Source organism: Macrobrachium nipponense, chromosome 23 (assembly GCF_015104395.2).
Source record: "Macrobrachium nipponense isolate FS-2020 chromosome 23, ASM1510439v2, whole genome shotgun sequence".
Classification (NCBI taxonomy): domain Eukaryota; kingdom Metazoa; phylum Arthropoda; class Malacostraca; order Decapoda; family Palaemonidae; genus Macrobrachium; species Macrobrachium nipponense.
Genome location: NC_061090.1, coordinates 1479015 through 1496175, shown reverse-complemented (window position 1 = coordinate 1496175; position 17161 = coordinate 1479015). Strand labels below are relative to the sequence as shown.

Sequence of the window (17161 nt, the reverse complement as noted above, 5' to 3'; positions counted from 1 at the left end):
CTGCTAAAGAACTCCTCTTGAATGACGTTTTGTTGCATGGCCTCCAACTCCTTCAGGTCATTCGTCGTAAGCTCCTCTTGGTGCTCCTCGAGAAGGTCGTTGATGTCGTCCTCGTCGACGACCAGCATAATGGACTTGCCGAGTGCAACGATCTCATCAAGATCTGGTTGTGAAACAGTTTCAGGATCGTCAACTGTTTCTGAATCTGCAGCACCAGCTTCGCCCACGTCGAATCCCTTGAAGTCTCGGGCGGGTACGGCATCAGGCCAGAGTTTCCTCCACGAGGAATTCAAGGTTCGCCTCGAAACCTCCTGCCAAGCTTGGTCAATGAGTCGGATGCATATCACAACATCAAAATGCTCCTTCCAAAATTCACGCAAGGTGAGGTTTGTGGTATCGGTGATGTCGAAACATCTCTTGAAAAGATGTTTCGTATACAGCTTCTTGAAGTTCGATATCACTTGCTGGTCCATGGGCTGGAGGAGAGGGGTGATGTTAGGTGGAAGATAAAGAACCTTGATGAAGGAATACTCCGCTAGGATATCTTCCTCGAGGCCAGGAGGGTGAGCAGGGGCATTGTCCAACAACAGCAGGCATTTCAGAGGGAGGCGCTTCTCTTCCAAGAATTTCTTCACTGTCGGGCAAAAACACAGATTTACCCACTTGGTGAACAAAAGCCTTGTTACCCAGGCTTTCGCATTAGCCCTCCATATCACTGGAAGCTTCTCCTTAAGCACTTTGTGGGCCTTGAAGGCTCGAGGAGTCTCGGAATGATAGACCAGTAGGGGCTTCACCTTGCAATCCCCACTGGCGTTGGAACAAAGTGCGAGCATAAGCCTGTCTTTCATAGTCACGCCCTTGGAAGGTGTAGCTGCTTTGATGGTTTCCTTCCGCTTAAGAATGGTACCTATTGTCGATGGATTTCGGCTGTATTCCTTAGCGATCACACTCAACCGCATGCCAGCTTCAGACTTTTTAATGATCTCCATCTTTGTCTCCATAGAAAGCATCCTCTTCTTTCCGTGAACTTCAGCAACTTTCTTGGGACCCATGTACGTAATAAAGTTATGTAGTATACTAATTAAGTTCTCACACAACACGATAAAGTAGTACAATAAAATCACTAACACGAATTTATGTTAACAAACGAAATCGTATATGAACGAACAAATTCCGCGTGCTTACGATAACGCTGGTGCGACGAAGTGGTCGAAGAACGCCTTTCCGAAGAGCATGATGGGAGAGGCTGACCAATAGGAGAGCAGGATCTTATGGCGGTGACTAGCATCAGGAACCAATGGGAGAGAAGGAGGATGGTGGCAAGTCTACTCAGTTGGCGGCGTGCGAGTTTTCAAATTGTTATCAGTGGTCCGGGCGAATCTCGGGACTTTACAGCAACAACCTTTCGTAACCTGAATTATTTTCATATGTAGAACCAAAAAAATCTTCGTATTTGCTTTCGTAACTTGAATTTCTCATAAGCTGGGACTTTCATATGTCGAGGTACCACTGTATTACTATAAAACTTAGGGGATGAGTGGCCATGACAATGAAGTAATCGATGGGAGATTCACTAAAGATCGATTTTTTGACAATTTTTTGTCATATTTGAGCCAGAATCCCATAACATAATATTTTTTGCATTCTGCTACATTTACCAGACACGTTATGACATTTCCTGGCATCTTTTTACACTTTTGATAACAATGTAACAAAATTCTATCTTTTACCAACAAAACAAGACCAGAATGACTGATATGGCGTAGAAAATGTGGAAGCTACAGCCGTCTAAAAAAATTTTTTGCTGTAATTTTTGCTCAGCCGTCTAAAAAAATCTTTTGCTGTGTAATTTTTGCTCACCTACTAAGTAAAAATATGACTTAGTAAGTGTGTTTCTTTGACGGTTTGCATACATTTCCAAGGGTTTAGAAATAAAGTTATATACGTATATCATTGTATAGCTAAAGAATTGTAGAATACAATGAAAAATATTTGAAAACTGTAAGTGTAATAACCTTGGTGGTAGAGATATTTTTGTACGACATAACATCAAATTTTTCGTGTTCAGCTACACTTACCTGATATGCAATGACATTTCCCCGACGTCTTTTTAGACTTTTGATGATGATATGACAAAGTTCAATCTATTACCAAAAAAATGAGACTATAACGAGAGACACAGCATAAAAACTAAGGACGCGACAGCCACCTAAAATATCTATCGCGCTCCAAAAATTAGTTAAAAAATAGGTTGGCGTTGAGGGGTGAGATGGTGAAATATGGGTTGGTGGCAAAAGAGTTAACACTTAAATTAAGAAAAAATTACAAGATGGTCCAGTATGTGTAGTCAATGGTGCATATTCTTGCACCAATAACAGTACAGGTAGTCCCCCCCAGTTATCGGCGGCTTCGGTTATTGGCGATCTGGTTTTATGGGCCTTATCTATCGACGAAAATTACCAAAATGTTCTGAGAATTTGGTATTGCCGCCAATACATACAGTACAGTCCCCAATTATGCGAGAATTTGGTTGATCCACGGCCTCGCAGAATTGGAAATTCGCACATTTTGAAACACATGCCTTATGGGAATAATTCCATTAGGGGCCAAGGCAAACGGCAACTTACCAAGTCAAACTTTTTTTATACTACCCATTTTCAATACTTTCTATGAACTATACTGTAATTTTTTCTAATATGAAATTGTTTTTGTGAATAAATAAAACATTAAAAAGGTTTTAATAACTTGAAAAAGTTTAAAATTACACACAGAATGGTGAAAACTCCCACATGTAAACAATGCCACCATTGGTTGCAAGTGTACTGTACAATACACAATACAGTCATTTCCTTTAAAAAACCTTTTGGATGGAATTTCCTCTACCTATCCTCTGCCAAAAACACCTTCAAACTCCTCTATCTCATCCTCCATGAAGAGTTCTTCAGCTGAAGGAAAGCTTTATGAACAGTTTTGGGTACTGGAGGATCATGTATGTCTTCACTCCCATTAGGCCTAACAAACTTGGTTACGAGTACCTGTCTCAGTTTTTTTGTCCAGCACGTTCACTATGTAATCATTTCCATATAAATTTATTCTACGATAAAAAAAAGAACTAATGAAAATTCAAATTTTTACATGAAATTACAAATTCTTAAAAAGAAATTATAAAAATTCAAAATTCAACATGAAGTGACAGTTTCTTGAAAAGTTTAGATCGAACAACTCTCTCTCTCTCTCTCTCTCTCCAAAATTTGATATGAAATTTCAAATTCTTAAAAAGAAATTATAAAAATTCAAAATTCAACATGAAATGAGTTTCTTGGAAAGTTTAGATCAAACGATTCTCTCTCTCTCTCTCTCTCTCTCTCTCTCTCTCTCTCTCTCTCTCTCTCTCTCTCTCTCTCTCTCTCTCAAACACATCTGCTTCTCAGTTAATCACTTTTACTAGTCATTTTCATCAAAACCTATTTCAACAATAGAAAAAAATAAATGATCAAATGCCAAAAGTTAGTCAAAACAAGTTAACCTAGAAAAAAATCTCTTACTTCATGTTCAGCAAAGACGGAGTTGATGTTGTCGACTGCTGCCAAAATGAAAGTTGCTCCTTCCTTTGTCTTTAACTTAGGGGCAAGCTTTTTAGTTTCGAGAAAATAGGTCTTCTTCGACTTCTAGGTAGATGTATACATGATGCGGATGATCAGAATACACTTCGACAGATCTAAATAATACGTATGGCAATGATGATGATACTGATCATTCATACATACTGCGCTATGACGTCACAAATGCAAGGCAGAGCCTTCCGTCTCAGCTAATGGCTGAGCAGGAAAACTTTCTCTTGCATTCCATCTTGGAGGGAGGAATAATAGTGTTTTTCCTCCAAGCATTTCCCCCACCCCTTCTCTCAGATACCAGCAAACCCCCCTACATCAAAAATACTGGAAAAGACAATAGATTTGATAAGTTTTGCGGCGCGTGACTCGCAGACTTTAAACGGCTTCGCAGATACAGAAAATCTATTTTTGAGAACTAGCGACCACATAAAAGGGGAATCGCACAATTTGAACACGCATAATTTGGGACCAGACTGTCCTTAACAGAGGCACCAATAACCGGTTATCAGCACCGACAAGCGCTGAAAATCACCGATTTTCGGTTCAATTTTCAGTTATCGGCAATTTTCGCTTATCTTAAAGCTGTTGGAACGGAACCATCGCCAATAACTGGGGACTGCCTGTATAATAAAAAAAAAGGATAATCAAATAGAACTATGAAAACATAAAACACTAATTCATCATTTTACAACTGTTATGGGAGTGTACGACTTATAAAAAGACACACAAAAAGAATCTGCATTTCTGCACAGACATTAATTATGAATATTGTTATATGATTTAAAACCTGACACATCCTACCTTGGAGCCAGATGCAAAGCTCTTCTGACACATTCCAATGCTTGAAATGGATCAGCTTTAGCACGCCAATACTGAGTTGCCAGTGTATAAAGAACCCAATTTGAAGAATTAGATGTCAATGAAACAGCAACACGATGGCCCCAAACAGATATATCTGTTTCTCCTCCAACAGTAGACAAATCATCTTCTGCAGTAGCTGTCAAGTTGTCTCTATGCCGGACACCCTAAACACCACCCAAAAAAAAAATTAAATGACTGTCAGTATAAGTACAACACTTGGTAAAATATGCACCATCAAATTCTGGAAATCAGTCAGGATTATCATTAAAAGATTTGGCATTAATATAATTTACATTTTATTAAATAAACTGTAATATTTTATCATCTTATATTCTATATAACTTTCATAATCAAATTTATCATTTGTATATTTACCCACTGTTAAAGATAGCTTATATTTCTGCATTGATATGCGAGATGGCATTCAAACAAAAGAAAAGATTGATTGGCTGCCCAGATGACTGTCAAGTATACCTGTTCTCCACCAGGTATGTTTTCAATGTTTAGCTCTTGTCAGAATTCTCCTTGACAGCCCACTATAAGTAATGGGGAGATTGAGCGGAGTCTACTTTAAGAGTAGGCAAGTATCCAAAATCTATTATGAAAATTTACATTATTTGGGATGAACTTTACCTACTCTTAAAGATAACTGATTCCCACATTGACAATAGGATAGCAGGTATTGCAGCTAAACAAAATTCACTCAGCAAATTGAGCTACAGGTTTCTTGCATGAAACCCAAAATATTCTTCCCTGATCTGGAATCCTTTCTGGATCTTTCTGCCACCAGAAGTTGGATTCCATTCAGGGAGCAAAGCTTTCATATGTGTGCAGTGGAGAGCAGCCTTGCAGAGAAAACGGCTTCAATTTAGCCAGAATGAAACAGAAGTGGTGTGAGGGGACCAATGTGCCTGGGTCCAAATGCCCTAAAAATGACAATCAACTCAAATGAAATATCTTTATAATATAAAGGTATGCTTCTATACAATATACGTATGTGCCTTTATAATCCCCAAAATACCAAAAACTGATTTAAAACAAAGAGCCTAAAAGATTACTCTTTCTTCTGTTCAAGAAGGGACTTGACCCACTACTAGTAGCACACTAAGGGCTTTACTGTTTTCAGACACAATTCTGCATCTTAAGGTAGTGAGCAGCAAATACCAAACTGCACTTATGCACCATATTAATCACATCCTCAAGCAACAAATTTGTCACAAAACTAAATGAAGTCACAACCACTCTTAGAGTATGAATGTTTCCCTTCAATAATGGTAAAAGAAATACAGGAAGTTCTCAGATGTTAACCCAATCAAACATGTCCTAGAGAACAATGAGTTCTTGGACAAGATATTCTAGATTTCTAAAACCACAAAACAAAAGGTTAACTCTGCCTTTTCCAACTTAAGCTTTGACAAAGACATTTTAGGTTTTCTAAAACCACAAAACAAAAGGTTAACTTTGCCTCTTTCAGGCTGGACCTATCTCAATACATTTCAACTGTCCTAACAGGACAGAAAAATATGTCTTCTTCCCCACCAGAGCATAAATTTGGAATTCTTACAGTTCTTGGAAAAACTTAGCCTTAACATCATTCTCAACTTTAAAGCAAAAAGATAAAAGTGCATTCCATTTACAACAACCTTATGGGGAATGCTTGCAATAAATTACTCTTTTAACAATAGATAGTGCTAACAAAAAGAGTGTTTCATAGTAAATCATTCAATACAACTGATTCCAGGGGCTCAAAAGGATCTATAGATGGCATTTCAGACCTGCATCTAAATTCCAGAGAGAGACTAACACTGAGTTGCAAGGGCTTCAGTCTAAATTAATCTCAGCACCTAAAGGCATTGATTATAGCCAGATCCAATTGCACATGATGCAATACTGAGGAAAGCATGGAACTATAACCTGAAAAGCACAGAACAAAAAAACTCTTACTATGTCTAAGAAAGTGGAGAAACTTTGATGTCTAGGGGTACAGATGATGAAAATTCCTCTCGAATGGCATGTGGAGCAATACACACACCACTAGATTAAGGATAGAATCCACAGGGAAACAAAATTATGCAGTCTGAAGTAAATCACTAGTTGACAAAAGACAGCTGAGCAAAGGAAAATGACATGCCAACAAGCACCAAAGAAAATGGGAAATGTTGGGAGGAGGGGGGAAGAGGAGCGACACTCGACACACCCACTTCGTCTGAAAGCACTTCAACAGACTTGAGAGCATCCACATATGACATATCCTTAGAAAGCTACATACTTAGAATAATATCTAGCTTGGGAAACTACAGAAGATACTGTAAAAGAGCAAACGGGTGCATTTTGAGGAAAGAGCAATAGCAGACAAGGATTTAGAATAAGAAGTAGAGGTAGAAAAGACTGGTTTAACAAGCAACTCATTAAACATAATATCAGAATAAGTACAACTCAGTACAGACATAGTATCTTTAATAATACCATTTATACCTATGTAATTAATCCTATCGGTGCTGACAACCTCATACTTGATGCCAACAACAGTAGCAGTTGAATATATTGTAAAGGTTGACATTTACCAAACCAATCTTTTAGCAACCGCATTGAACAAGACTCAGAGCGTGAAACACGAGGCAGGTGACAGAGGGCACAACCACATTGCCCAAAGAACTTAACTGGTTCTCTGTCAGCACTCTCTTTTAACTGTTGCAGGGCAGTCCTAGGCACAGGCTACAGACGGGCAAGGGTACTAACACCTTACCTCTTACAGGGGAATACAAAAATGATTGCACACTAATGGGGACTGAGAATGGTTCCCTTACAAAAATTCAGATAAACCTTTTACTGATCAAAATAAGGTTTATGTCTCATTCTAAGTTCTAAATGCACTTCCCGAACTGAAGGGGCGTGGAAGGTGGAGCTAAAGAGGATATCTCAGTACTAACTAAAACGTTAGCAGACGTAAAAGCAACAACTATAGAAAAAAAAACAGCTGAATGACATGAAGAAGGGGAAGAAATGACAGGTTTATGACCTGACCTACTATTTGCTTTCACAATCTATCTGCTTCCCTTCCCTTCCTATACTAATGAACTAAAGCATAAAGTCCTTTGAAAATCCCTACTTTCCTCACATTTATTCTCAAGATCACAATTTAAATATAGCTCTGCAGCAGGCACAAAAAGATTCTATCTACTACCTAAAAAAAAAGGCATCCTGCTAACACAGTAATCATTCCTACAGAATCTGATGTCCTTAACCTTGACAAAACAGTGAAATACCAACAAGTACCTATACACAATGGCAGCAAGGAGAATTCTGACAAGAGGTAAAATAATCGAAAACACACCTGGTGGAGAAGAGGTGTGCTAGACAGTCACCAAGGCAGCCATTTGATCTTTTCTTTTGTTTGAATGCCAACTCATCTATCAGCACAGAGATATAAGCTATCTTTCACAGAGGGTAAGATTCATCCCAAAAAATTATCATCATTACTGGTACAATTATTATTACTACCATTATACTGAAAGGGAAATGACTGTAAAATTATCAGCAATGACCATCAGTATTAGCTGACCCATCATTATACCCAAATGTCTCAACACATCCATATCAATAACCACCTAGAAACTACAAAAGAAAGAAACATACTCATAAATAAAAGGAAATAAATGTTATTGCAATCGTTAATAAATGTAACATTAAGGCCACAAATAAATGTAATCGTCATATGAAGCGAGAATCACCATTCATATGCACACATATGAGAATCATGATACATGGAACCAGGCCTACCAAACTTACGGTTTGTCTGATAATCATTACCATTTCTTATAACTGATAACTACTTACTACTACAAAACATTGGCATAAACAACAAGTACTGACATAACTGAATCAGAAAAAAGTTGTTTGCTGATGTCAGTTAACATAATGTCACGTTATTAAGAGTTGTGATAAGGTTGTTAACTTGTCAAAAACTTTTTAATTCTAAATTGTGACTTCCATAAATAAAAAATTTTTCATTCACCTTTTACACAACTGAGAATGTTTTAAAAAACTGAGCTGCAGAATGTAGCTACAGTTGAAAAAATTAATAATGTGCTTGCCGCAATATGTTTTGAAATAAGGGAAAGCCATGTAATGAACTGGCAAAATCACACATTTCCTTCATTTAATATTTAATGCATTTAAAAATAACAGTAAGTTGCATTTTTTAGTACAGATTTTTTACTTTAAAAAACAAAAGTTCCTACAAATTATATTTCATTTAGCAACTAATGATAATGATGTATTGGTAAAATTCAATTAACTGTTGATTTTAAAACTAAACATTACAAGACAGCAAATGGTGCATCCTTACCAGGTTCATATCTTATGAACGATAAAATTATAATACATGCAATGTAATTTTATAGTGCAAGTAAAATGACAGTTTTCATTAAAATTTACAATAACATTATTTTAAATACAACTGTGCTACATAACTTCTGCAAACGGACAGTGTCAGTGTAAAAGCCAAACAGTTCTCACACACCTTTATGTGGCCTATTCGACAAGTTTTGCCACATCACACCCAAACTCAGTGACTTAATTCAGATTACTGTAGGGAAAACAATATCACCTTAAAATTTCTGCTGATTTTATATAATGCTCTTGGCCACCCTCAGCACATTGGAGATATTAACAAGAATGTAAAAGTTGTGTTTCTGCCACCAAACACAACTTCTCTCATACAACCCTTGGATGAGGGCATTGATCAAGGTCTAATATCTTCAAAACATGTTTGCTCAGGCTGTTCAGGATACGGATAATGAGGAGACAAGAGCTCAAAACATTCTGGAAGGAATTCAATGATCTGAGCACCATTATAAGCATTAGAAAGGTATGGAAGGGGGTAAAGACAGTGTATGAATGGGATTTGAAAAATTGGATGTGAACTCATTTAAAGGTTTCGATAAGGATAAAAATGTTGTGATAATTATTAAAAAGAGATCTTGACACTTGGGAGAAGTTTAGATTTAGAAACTGAAGTCGAAGATTCCAAGAACTTGTAGATGTGCAAAGTGCAGAAGAGGAAGAATAAATTAAAGAAGAGCCAAAGCAAAAGTTTACAATGAAAAAATGGCATAGGCATTTGCCTTAACTGAAAATAAAATGAATCTTTTCAGTCAAACGGCTGTGAACATGGAACGATTTGCTAAAGTTAAGAGAGCACTTCAAGACTATATTGGATGTTACCGAGTCATTTATGAAGAACAAAAAAAAACAGACTGTGGAAGCTACAATGGATTGCTTCCTTAAGAAAATCACTCGTGTCATACCTTCCACTGCAAATTCCATCATATTTGAGCCACAACCCTCTACATCTTATGATAGCTCTTTCCTCAAAATCCTACTCCCTGTAATAACTAACAACTGAAGAAATACTAGCTCAAGAGGAGCGAATTGGTGATTCAATTGCATTATATTTCCCCTCCTCCTCCTCTTCCAATTTTTTGTTAGTATACCTAGCCATCAATAGCCTGACACTGTTCAAGTGCGGCGACAATGGACTGAATCTTGAAAAGTCCCCCTATACAGTACATGTCTGATTCTTGTTTGTGTTATTCAATTTCTCTATTTAAACTGAATTATTATAGGTCAATCTGCATTGAACCTCCAGAATTACCTGATATTAATAATCATATACAGGCATTCCCCGGGTTACGACGGGGGTTCCGTTCTTAAGACGCGTCGTAACCCGAAAATCGTCGTAAGCCGGAACGACGTTCTTGAAAACATGTCCACAGGGAAAATTTCACTAATTTGCAATTTTTCTTAGGGCCGTATCTCTAAAATTATCACTAATTTGCTTTTTTCATGTGCAACACTGTGTATTCACAAATTACTGTATATTTTCATTAAAAAATACAAGAGAGAGAGAGAGAGAGAGAGAGAGAGAGAGAGAGAGAGAGAGAGAGAGAGAGAGAGAGAGAGAGAGAGAGAGAGAGAAATAACTCGTTACGAAAGGTTTCAATAGATTGAAATGAACGTCTGTAGGCAACTTTTTCCCCCTCCCACAAATACATATATTTCTCCAGAGAAGAGAGAAAGAGAGGACTGTATGCAATTATGTTGTTGTCTGTCTATCAACTTCTTTTTGCTGAGAGCGAGAGAGATAAAAGGAAGAAAGAGAGAGAGAGCAGAGAGAGAGAGAGAGATGAGAGAGATGAGAGAGAGAGAGAGAGAGAGAGAGTTGTCCTTACAGTATTTAAAAGAGAGAAATGGAATGATTATTGTATTTAAAATACTCAGATATGAATTTTGTACTTACAGTTAATAGTATTATTATTGGAAAATATTAATGATAAACTTATTACATAATGTCCATGAAAATGATCTCATCTCAGTAAGAGAGAGAGAGAGAGAGAGAGAGAGAGAGAGAGAGAGAGAGAGAGAGAGAGAGAGAGAGAGAGATTACATAAAACCATTAAATTCGTAGACCATTGTATGGCATTGTTAAGCTCCGAGTGTCACTGGAGTTGAGGTAGGGAAATTGATACAGAATAACCCCCCATCCACCCAAATGATCAGCACATTCATCTCCCATCTTTCCTGTGGCACAAATCGTTAGACAATACGATTAAGGTGATGACCTACAGGAGTGACAGATTGCTGGGGCTTCAAGTGACAGTAGGGAACTCTAATATCCTAATTATTAATGTTTATATGCCATGGGAAAATAACAATAATTTTGATCATTACTGCATGATCCTAGGGGATTTACACAGTATTATTCATGATTCTCCTGCTGATCATATTTGTATAATCGGGACCTTAATTCTCCACCCCACAAAACAATTATAATGAACTTACTCGCTTCTGTCAAAATCATGCTCTCCAAATTAGCGATGTAATGTCTCCTCCCTCCCTCCTCTTATTCATATGTACATAATAGAGCGACGCTATTACAACTTCCTAGCTGGACCACTGCATCACATCTCCACAACTTCATGATTCTATTATGACCTGCAATATTCGCTATGATCTTGCAACGGGCTACGATCACATCCCATTACAGGTGTCATTCAGTACCCCAACCCTCCCTACCGTGAACCCCGTAACTGATCGCCCACCAGCAGTAAACTGGGATTTTAAAAACCAACAGAAAACCAGATACTTTTGGGCGACCACGTAAACCAGGTTGCGGTCATTAGTTCAACCGGCAGACGCCTTACTTTGTATTAACACAAATTGTAGAAATGACCACCACAAGAGGGATCTGAATGAATTCTATTCGAAACATAATCTCCTTTGCTTTGCTTGCTTCGGGCAGGACTGCCTACAGATTTCGTCAAGGTAATTCTCGTAATATACCTGGATGGAATGACTTGGTTAAAGATCTGTATACATACTCACGAGAAATGTTTTTACTGTGGAGGCAAAATGGTAGCCCCAGGGAAGGGCACACTGCATTGCTATGAGACAGGGCGAGAGCGCAGTTCAAAACTTGCTCTTAAGCACTGCAGGTTAAATGAAAAACAACTAAGAGCCGATGCAATGTCTAGAAACTTAGAATCTGGTGATTATCCTCGTCTTTGGAAAGATATCCCAGTCTTTAATCCCAAAACTAAAAGCTATCACAGAGAGTAGGGGAAGCAGTCGGAGACGAAGCTATTGCAAGTATGTGGGGCGATCACTTCAACAATATCCTGAATTGCATAAATGATCAAGATTCCCGAAGGGATGTAGATAACCTCCTTACTGACAACATTCAATTTCATTTTGCAGACCGTATTACGCCAGGTAACATCAGCGATGCCATAAACAGCCTACCTAATAATAAATCGCCCGGCTGTGATGGTCTTCCTGCAGAGGCCTTCAAACTCTGCCATCCGATAATTTACATTTTGCTAGCTGCCCTATTCAATGCGTGCATAATTCACCCACCGGTTTCTTCCAGACTCCCTACTCTTAGTTCACTTGAATACCATTAATCAAAATCAAGCTAAAGGATGCAGCTGACCCTGGCAACTACCGGCCGATGCAATCACAACGATCGCATCGAAGATACTTGAGTCTGTTCTTCTAGTTAGACTTCTCCCCTTTCTACACACCACTGACAACCAGTTCGGGTTTAAAGCAAACCACTCAACCGACACCTGCATCTACATACTGAAAGAATTGCTGAACTACTACCTATCATCAGCCTCTCCTGTTTTCCTTTGTTTTGTAGATGTGAGAAAAGCATTTGACCGAGTAAACTACCTGAAGCTCTTCCTGAAGCTGCATAAAAGGGGCACACCCCTGTACGTAATTGGCATTTTACATTGCTGGTTCTCCACACAGCAATTCTGTCAAATGGGGTAACGTGTTATCTTACACCTTCGGCTCCCTAAACGGGCTTCGGCAAGGGGGCATTCTCTCTCCATACCTGTTTAATACGTACACAGATGACTTGAATGTCAAACTGAACTCGCTCCCAATCGGATGCACCGTCAATGAAACAACTATAAACAACCTCTGTTACGCCGACGATATGGTTCTGATTTCCCCATCAGTGCATGGCCTCCAACGACTCATCGACACCTGCCGCCAATATGCAGAGGAATTTGATATAATCTACAACGAAACCAAGACCCAGTGCATGTCGCTGCTCCCGAGATCGCTTAAGCATATTGCAGAACCTCAAATTTTCCTCGGAAACCATCGGCTGGAATTTGTACACTAATTTCCATATTTGGGTCACATTATCACCGACGACCTTAAAGATACGGCAGACATTGAACAGAGGCGTCGGAAACTATGTGCAGCTGGCAACATGATTGCAAGGAGGTTTGCCTTCTGTCACCGAGACGTGAAACTGCTGCTATTCCTCTCGTACTGCTACAGTATTCTATATGTGCTCCCTCTGGACGAACTATACCGAGAGACCATGAGACGCATCACTGTTGTGCACAATGACATTCTTAGACGCCTCACAAACACTCCCGGCTACCACTCCGCCACACAGATGTTCATTGAAAACCACCTGGACAATTTAAAAATCATTGTTAGGCGAACAATGTCCAGTCTGGTAACCCGAGTGAGAAACAGCAGCAACTCGCTCATACAAAGCATCCTAAGGAGTGAAGCAAGAAGAAGATCCAAATTGTGGGAAAGATGGAAAAATGAGGCCCTTATTTGTCCCCTAAAGGACTTAATCTCTGTATTGGCAAGATGTCATCTGCAGTTTTTTGTCATTATTACATTTATTGCTGATATTTTAATTTTTCATTATTACTGTGATTCCTAACAAGTTAAAGTTTTATTTACATTTAATTTATGTATTAAGCCCTCTGGACCTGACTACTGTAACCACCTAAGGTCTCTAGTTGAAATTTGAGTTATATAATATGTGCACCGACTGTTATTACTCTCAATGCATATTTTTTTTTCTCACCAATATTATTACTGTTATTACCAGTATGATGATTACTAGCTTTTATGCTACCTCAGCTATTTTGTGGATAAGCGCGATTATTCATTTTCTTTTTCTATTTTTATTATGTCTCATGTATCTAGATTGTGTATGTTACTGTCTGTATTTTGTATACTCAATGTATATGGCCCCGAGCGAAATAAAACATATTATTATTATTATTATTATTATTATTATTATTATTATTCTTACTCTTCTTATATTATTATCATTCCATTATTTGAAAATATAATAAAACACGTGCATCTACCATAAAAACTCTCTCATCTCAGTAAGAAAGAGGAATTATCCTTACAAGTGAAATGGAAAGGTCATTTTCATCTCTTTAAAATACGACCATTATGAATTTGTAATTAAAGTTTTATTATTATTATTGTTATTATTATCATTATTATTATTATTATTATTAAATAACGGAAATTATCAATAAACATTTTACATACTAGTACCATAAAAATTCTTTCAACTCGGTAAGAGAGAGAGAGAGAGAGAGAGAGAGAGAGAGAGAGAGAGAGAAGAGAGAGAGAGGAGTGGTACTCTCTCTCTGTTCTCTTCAAAAAATACTTATAACGCTTCCAGCGAAAGAGAGGGAGGGAGTTTACCACTATGACATATTATTATCTTGTGTGGCAAAAGAGAGAGAGAGAGAGAGAGAGAGAGAGAGAGAGAGAGAGAGAGAGAGAGAGAAGAGAGATTGAGAGAGAGAGGAGAACCTTAATTAAAAGTGACATGGATAGATTAGTACGTATTGTATTTCTTTAAAATGCTATCACATATGAATTTTGTAATTACAGCTATTATTATTATTATTATTTGAAAGTATTAAAAACAAATAGTACAAGTACATAAAAAATCTTGAGTCTCCAGTAAATGAGAGAGAGAGAGAGAGAGAGGTAGAGAGATAGAGAGAGAGAGAGAGAGAGCGAGAGAGAGAGAGAGAGAGAGAGAGAGAGAGGAAAATTTCAGGACCACGTGATTGGAACACTGCAGCTCTTCCCCCTCCTGGCTGTCACAGAACTTGATATATCTGACAGTTTTAGTACCTGGATCTCGAGGAAAAGGTTACTGAGAAGAAGACTGGATTTCCTTCATTCTTCCATAATTTTTTAAATATAAGCTAAAATCTTACTAATTCACTATGGTATTTTCTTTAATGAATTAATATTATTGCTGTATAAATTAATATTAATATTTGAAAATAGTAAATCATTTATTTATCATACAAAAAAACATACATCTTTGTAGTAGAGAGAGAGAGAGAGAGAGAGAGAGAGAGAGAGAGAGAGAGAGAGAGAGAGAGAGAGAGAGAGAGAGAGAGAGAGAGAGAGAGAGAGAATTATTATTTTTATTATGTGATATCATTTCAACTTATTAAACTTACTAATACATTATTAATCAAAATTAATATTTGAAAATAGTAAATAATTTTTGTATTATAAAAATGTATTTAGTCATGAAAATAAACATCAAAATACACTAATTAGTGATTATTTTCATCGGAAAATACAAAGAGAGAGAGAGAGAGAGAGAGAGAGAGAGAGAGAGAGAGAGAGAGAGAGAGAGAGAGAGAGAGAGAGAGAGAGAGAGAAACTGTGCTAAACTATAAAGGATTCTTATCATAGTATGAGTTTTTTAAAAGCATCGTAAACTCGGAGCGTCGGAAGCGTCAGCGTCGTAACCTCGGAACAAGCGTCGTAAACCCAGGGTGGATTTTTCAATTAATATTTAAGAAAAAGCGTTGTAACCTCGGAACGTCGTAAGCCAGACCCGTCGTAACCCGGGGACAGCCAGTATAGAGTATAGTACTGTAAAGTTTAAGCTAGGCTACCATTTATGTACATATATAGATTTACTGTAGGCTAAGCTAATTTCAAGTTACAAATTTTTCAAGAAATGATGGGGTTTTGGTATCGTAACCCCATTGTAACTGGGGAAATACATGTATAAAACCTGAAGATGGACAGTTGTCCAAATATTGTTCCATAAGAATGTGAATAAAGGAGAGAAGAAAATGTTAGGGTTTGTTTTGATGCTACAGTTCCTCACCCGAACAAGATTTCCTACATCTGAACATTTTACTACTATAAAACCAATCCTAATTTTTTCTACTATTTGGAATATGAATTTCCTTTTTTGATAGCGTAGTTGCTGTTTCGTCCTCAAAGGGATATACCCTCCATGGTGTATGCCAGCACCCCATGGTGATCAGACTAATATCAAAGAAATATCTTTTAGCCTGGTCTGTACCCGGGTATTATGCCATAATGATAAACACATGACATGTGATAGAGTATAATGGACTCAAAGACAAAAGGCCTTTTATCTGGTCTTCAGCAAAGCTGTACCCACTTTCCTATGTCAAAACCTGTAGAAGTGACTATTGCGCATGCGCATCGGCCATCTTGTTTTATGATTGGGCCAGTTTAAAGACAAAGACCCATTACTCCTCTGATTAACACAGACATAGGTCTATTCAGTCAGTGCTCCTCTGTATTGAGAAACATTTTTTTTTCTTCAAGATCACTCTCCAGGAATCATGGAATCCCAGAATGTTGAAAGTTAAGTGCTTATTTTTAAGAATTAGTGGAAACATTTAGGTTAAAAACTGTAGAACAAAATTTTGTTGTGAATGTGGAAACTGTTTTTTGTTTGGCCGTCCTGTGTTTATAGAGCACATGGTCAGAGCTATACACAATCCATGCTAGCCTTCTTTATGAAAGCGAGAATCGTTTTGAACGACTTTTGTCATTCTTTTTGGAAATTTGTTTGACTAAAGAAATACTCCATGAAGCATTATTAATTTAGTATGACACAATTTCTAAGACAATTTGTATTTTTCATAGCTACAAACCTTCAGTCTTAACAACAGGATAATTTCTAGCGCCTAGCTGGATTCGGTTAAATCGCAGATGAAAGCGAGGAATCTTGTGAAATCTGGCAAAAGGAGCACGACAGTTCGCCGCGGACAGTTCGCCACGTGCCAGTTCGCCGCAGAGCCAGTTCGGCGCCAATATAAAAGCTGGCAAACATGCACATGATATATTAAATGAGGAATAGGATAATAGGAAAGTATAGCCTAGAGATTGATAATTTATAACGTTACTATTATTATCATTATTGGTATTATCATCATTTTCTCAATGAAAAAGCCAAATTTGCCTCTATGAAGATGCTTACGAAGCTTATACAGTGGTCAAACAATTTGCCAAATGGGTAAATCCTCGCAGTTTTTTCACTC

General features: G+C 37.7%; 1 protein-coding gene across 1 annotated transcript in view; it reads right to left on the bottom strand.

The window, feature by feature from the left end:
* The window catches only part of LOC135195790 (tetratricopeptide repeat protein 17-like), a 163099-nt gene that overhangs the window by 122937 nt on the left and 23001 nt on the right, over positions 1-17161 (bottom strand). Inside the window, exon 4 of the mRNA XM_064222271.1 lies at positions 4416-4639. Coding sequence (XP_064078341.1) covers positions 4416-4639 — 224 coding nt within the window. The remainder of the gene's footprint in view (positions 1-4415; positions 4640-17161) is intronic.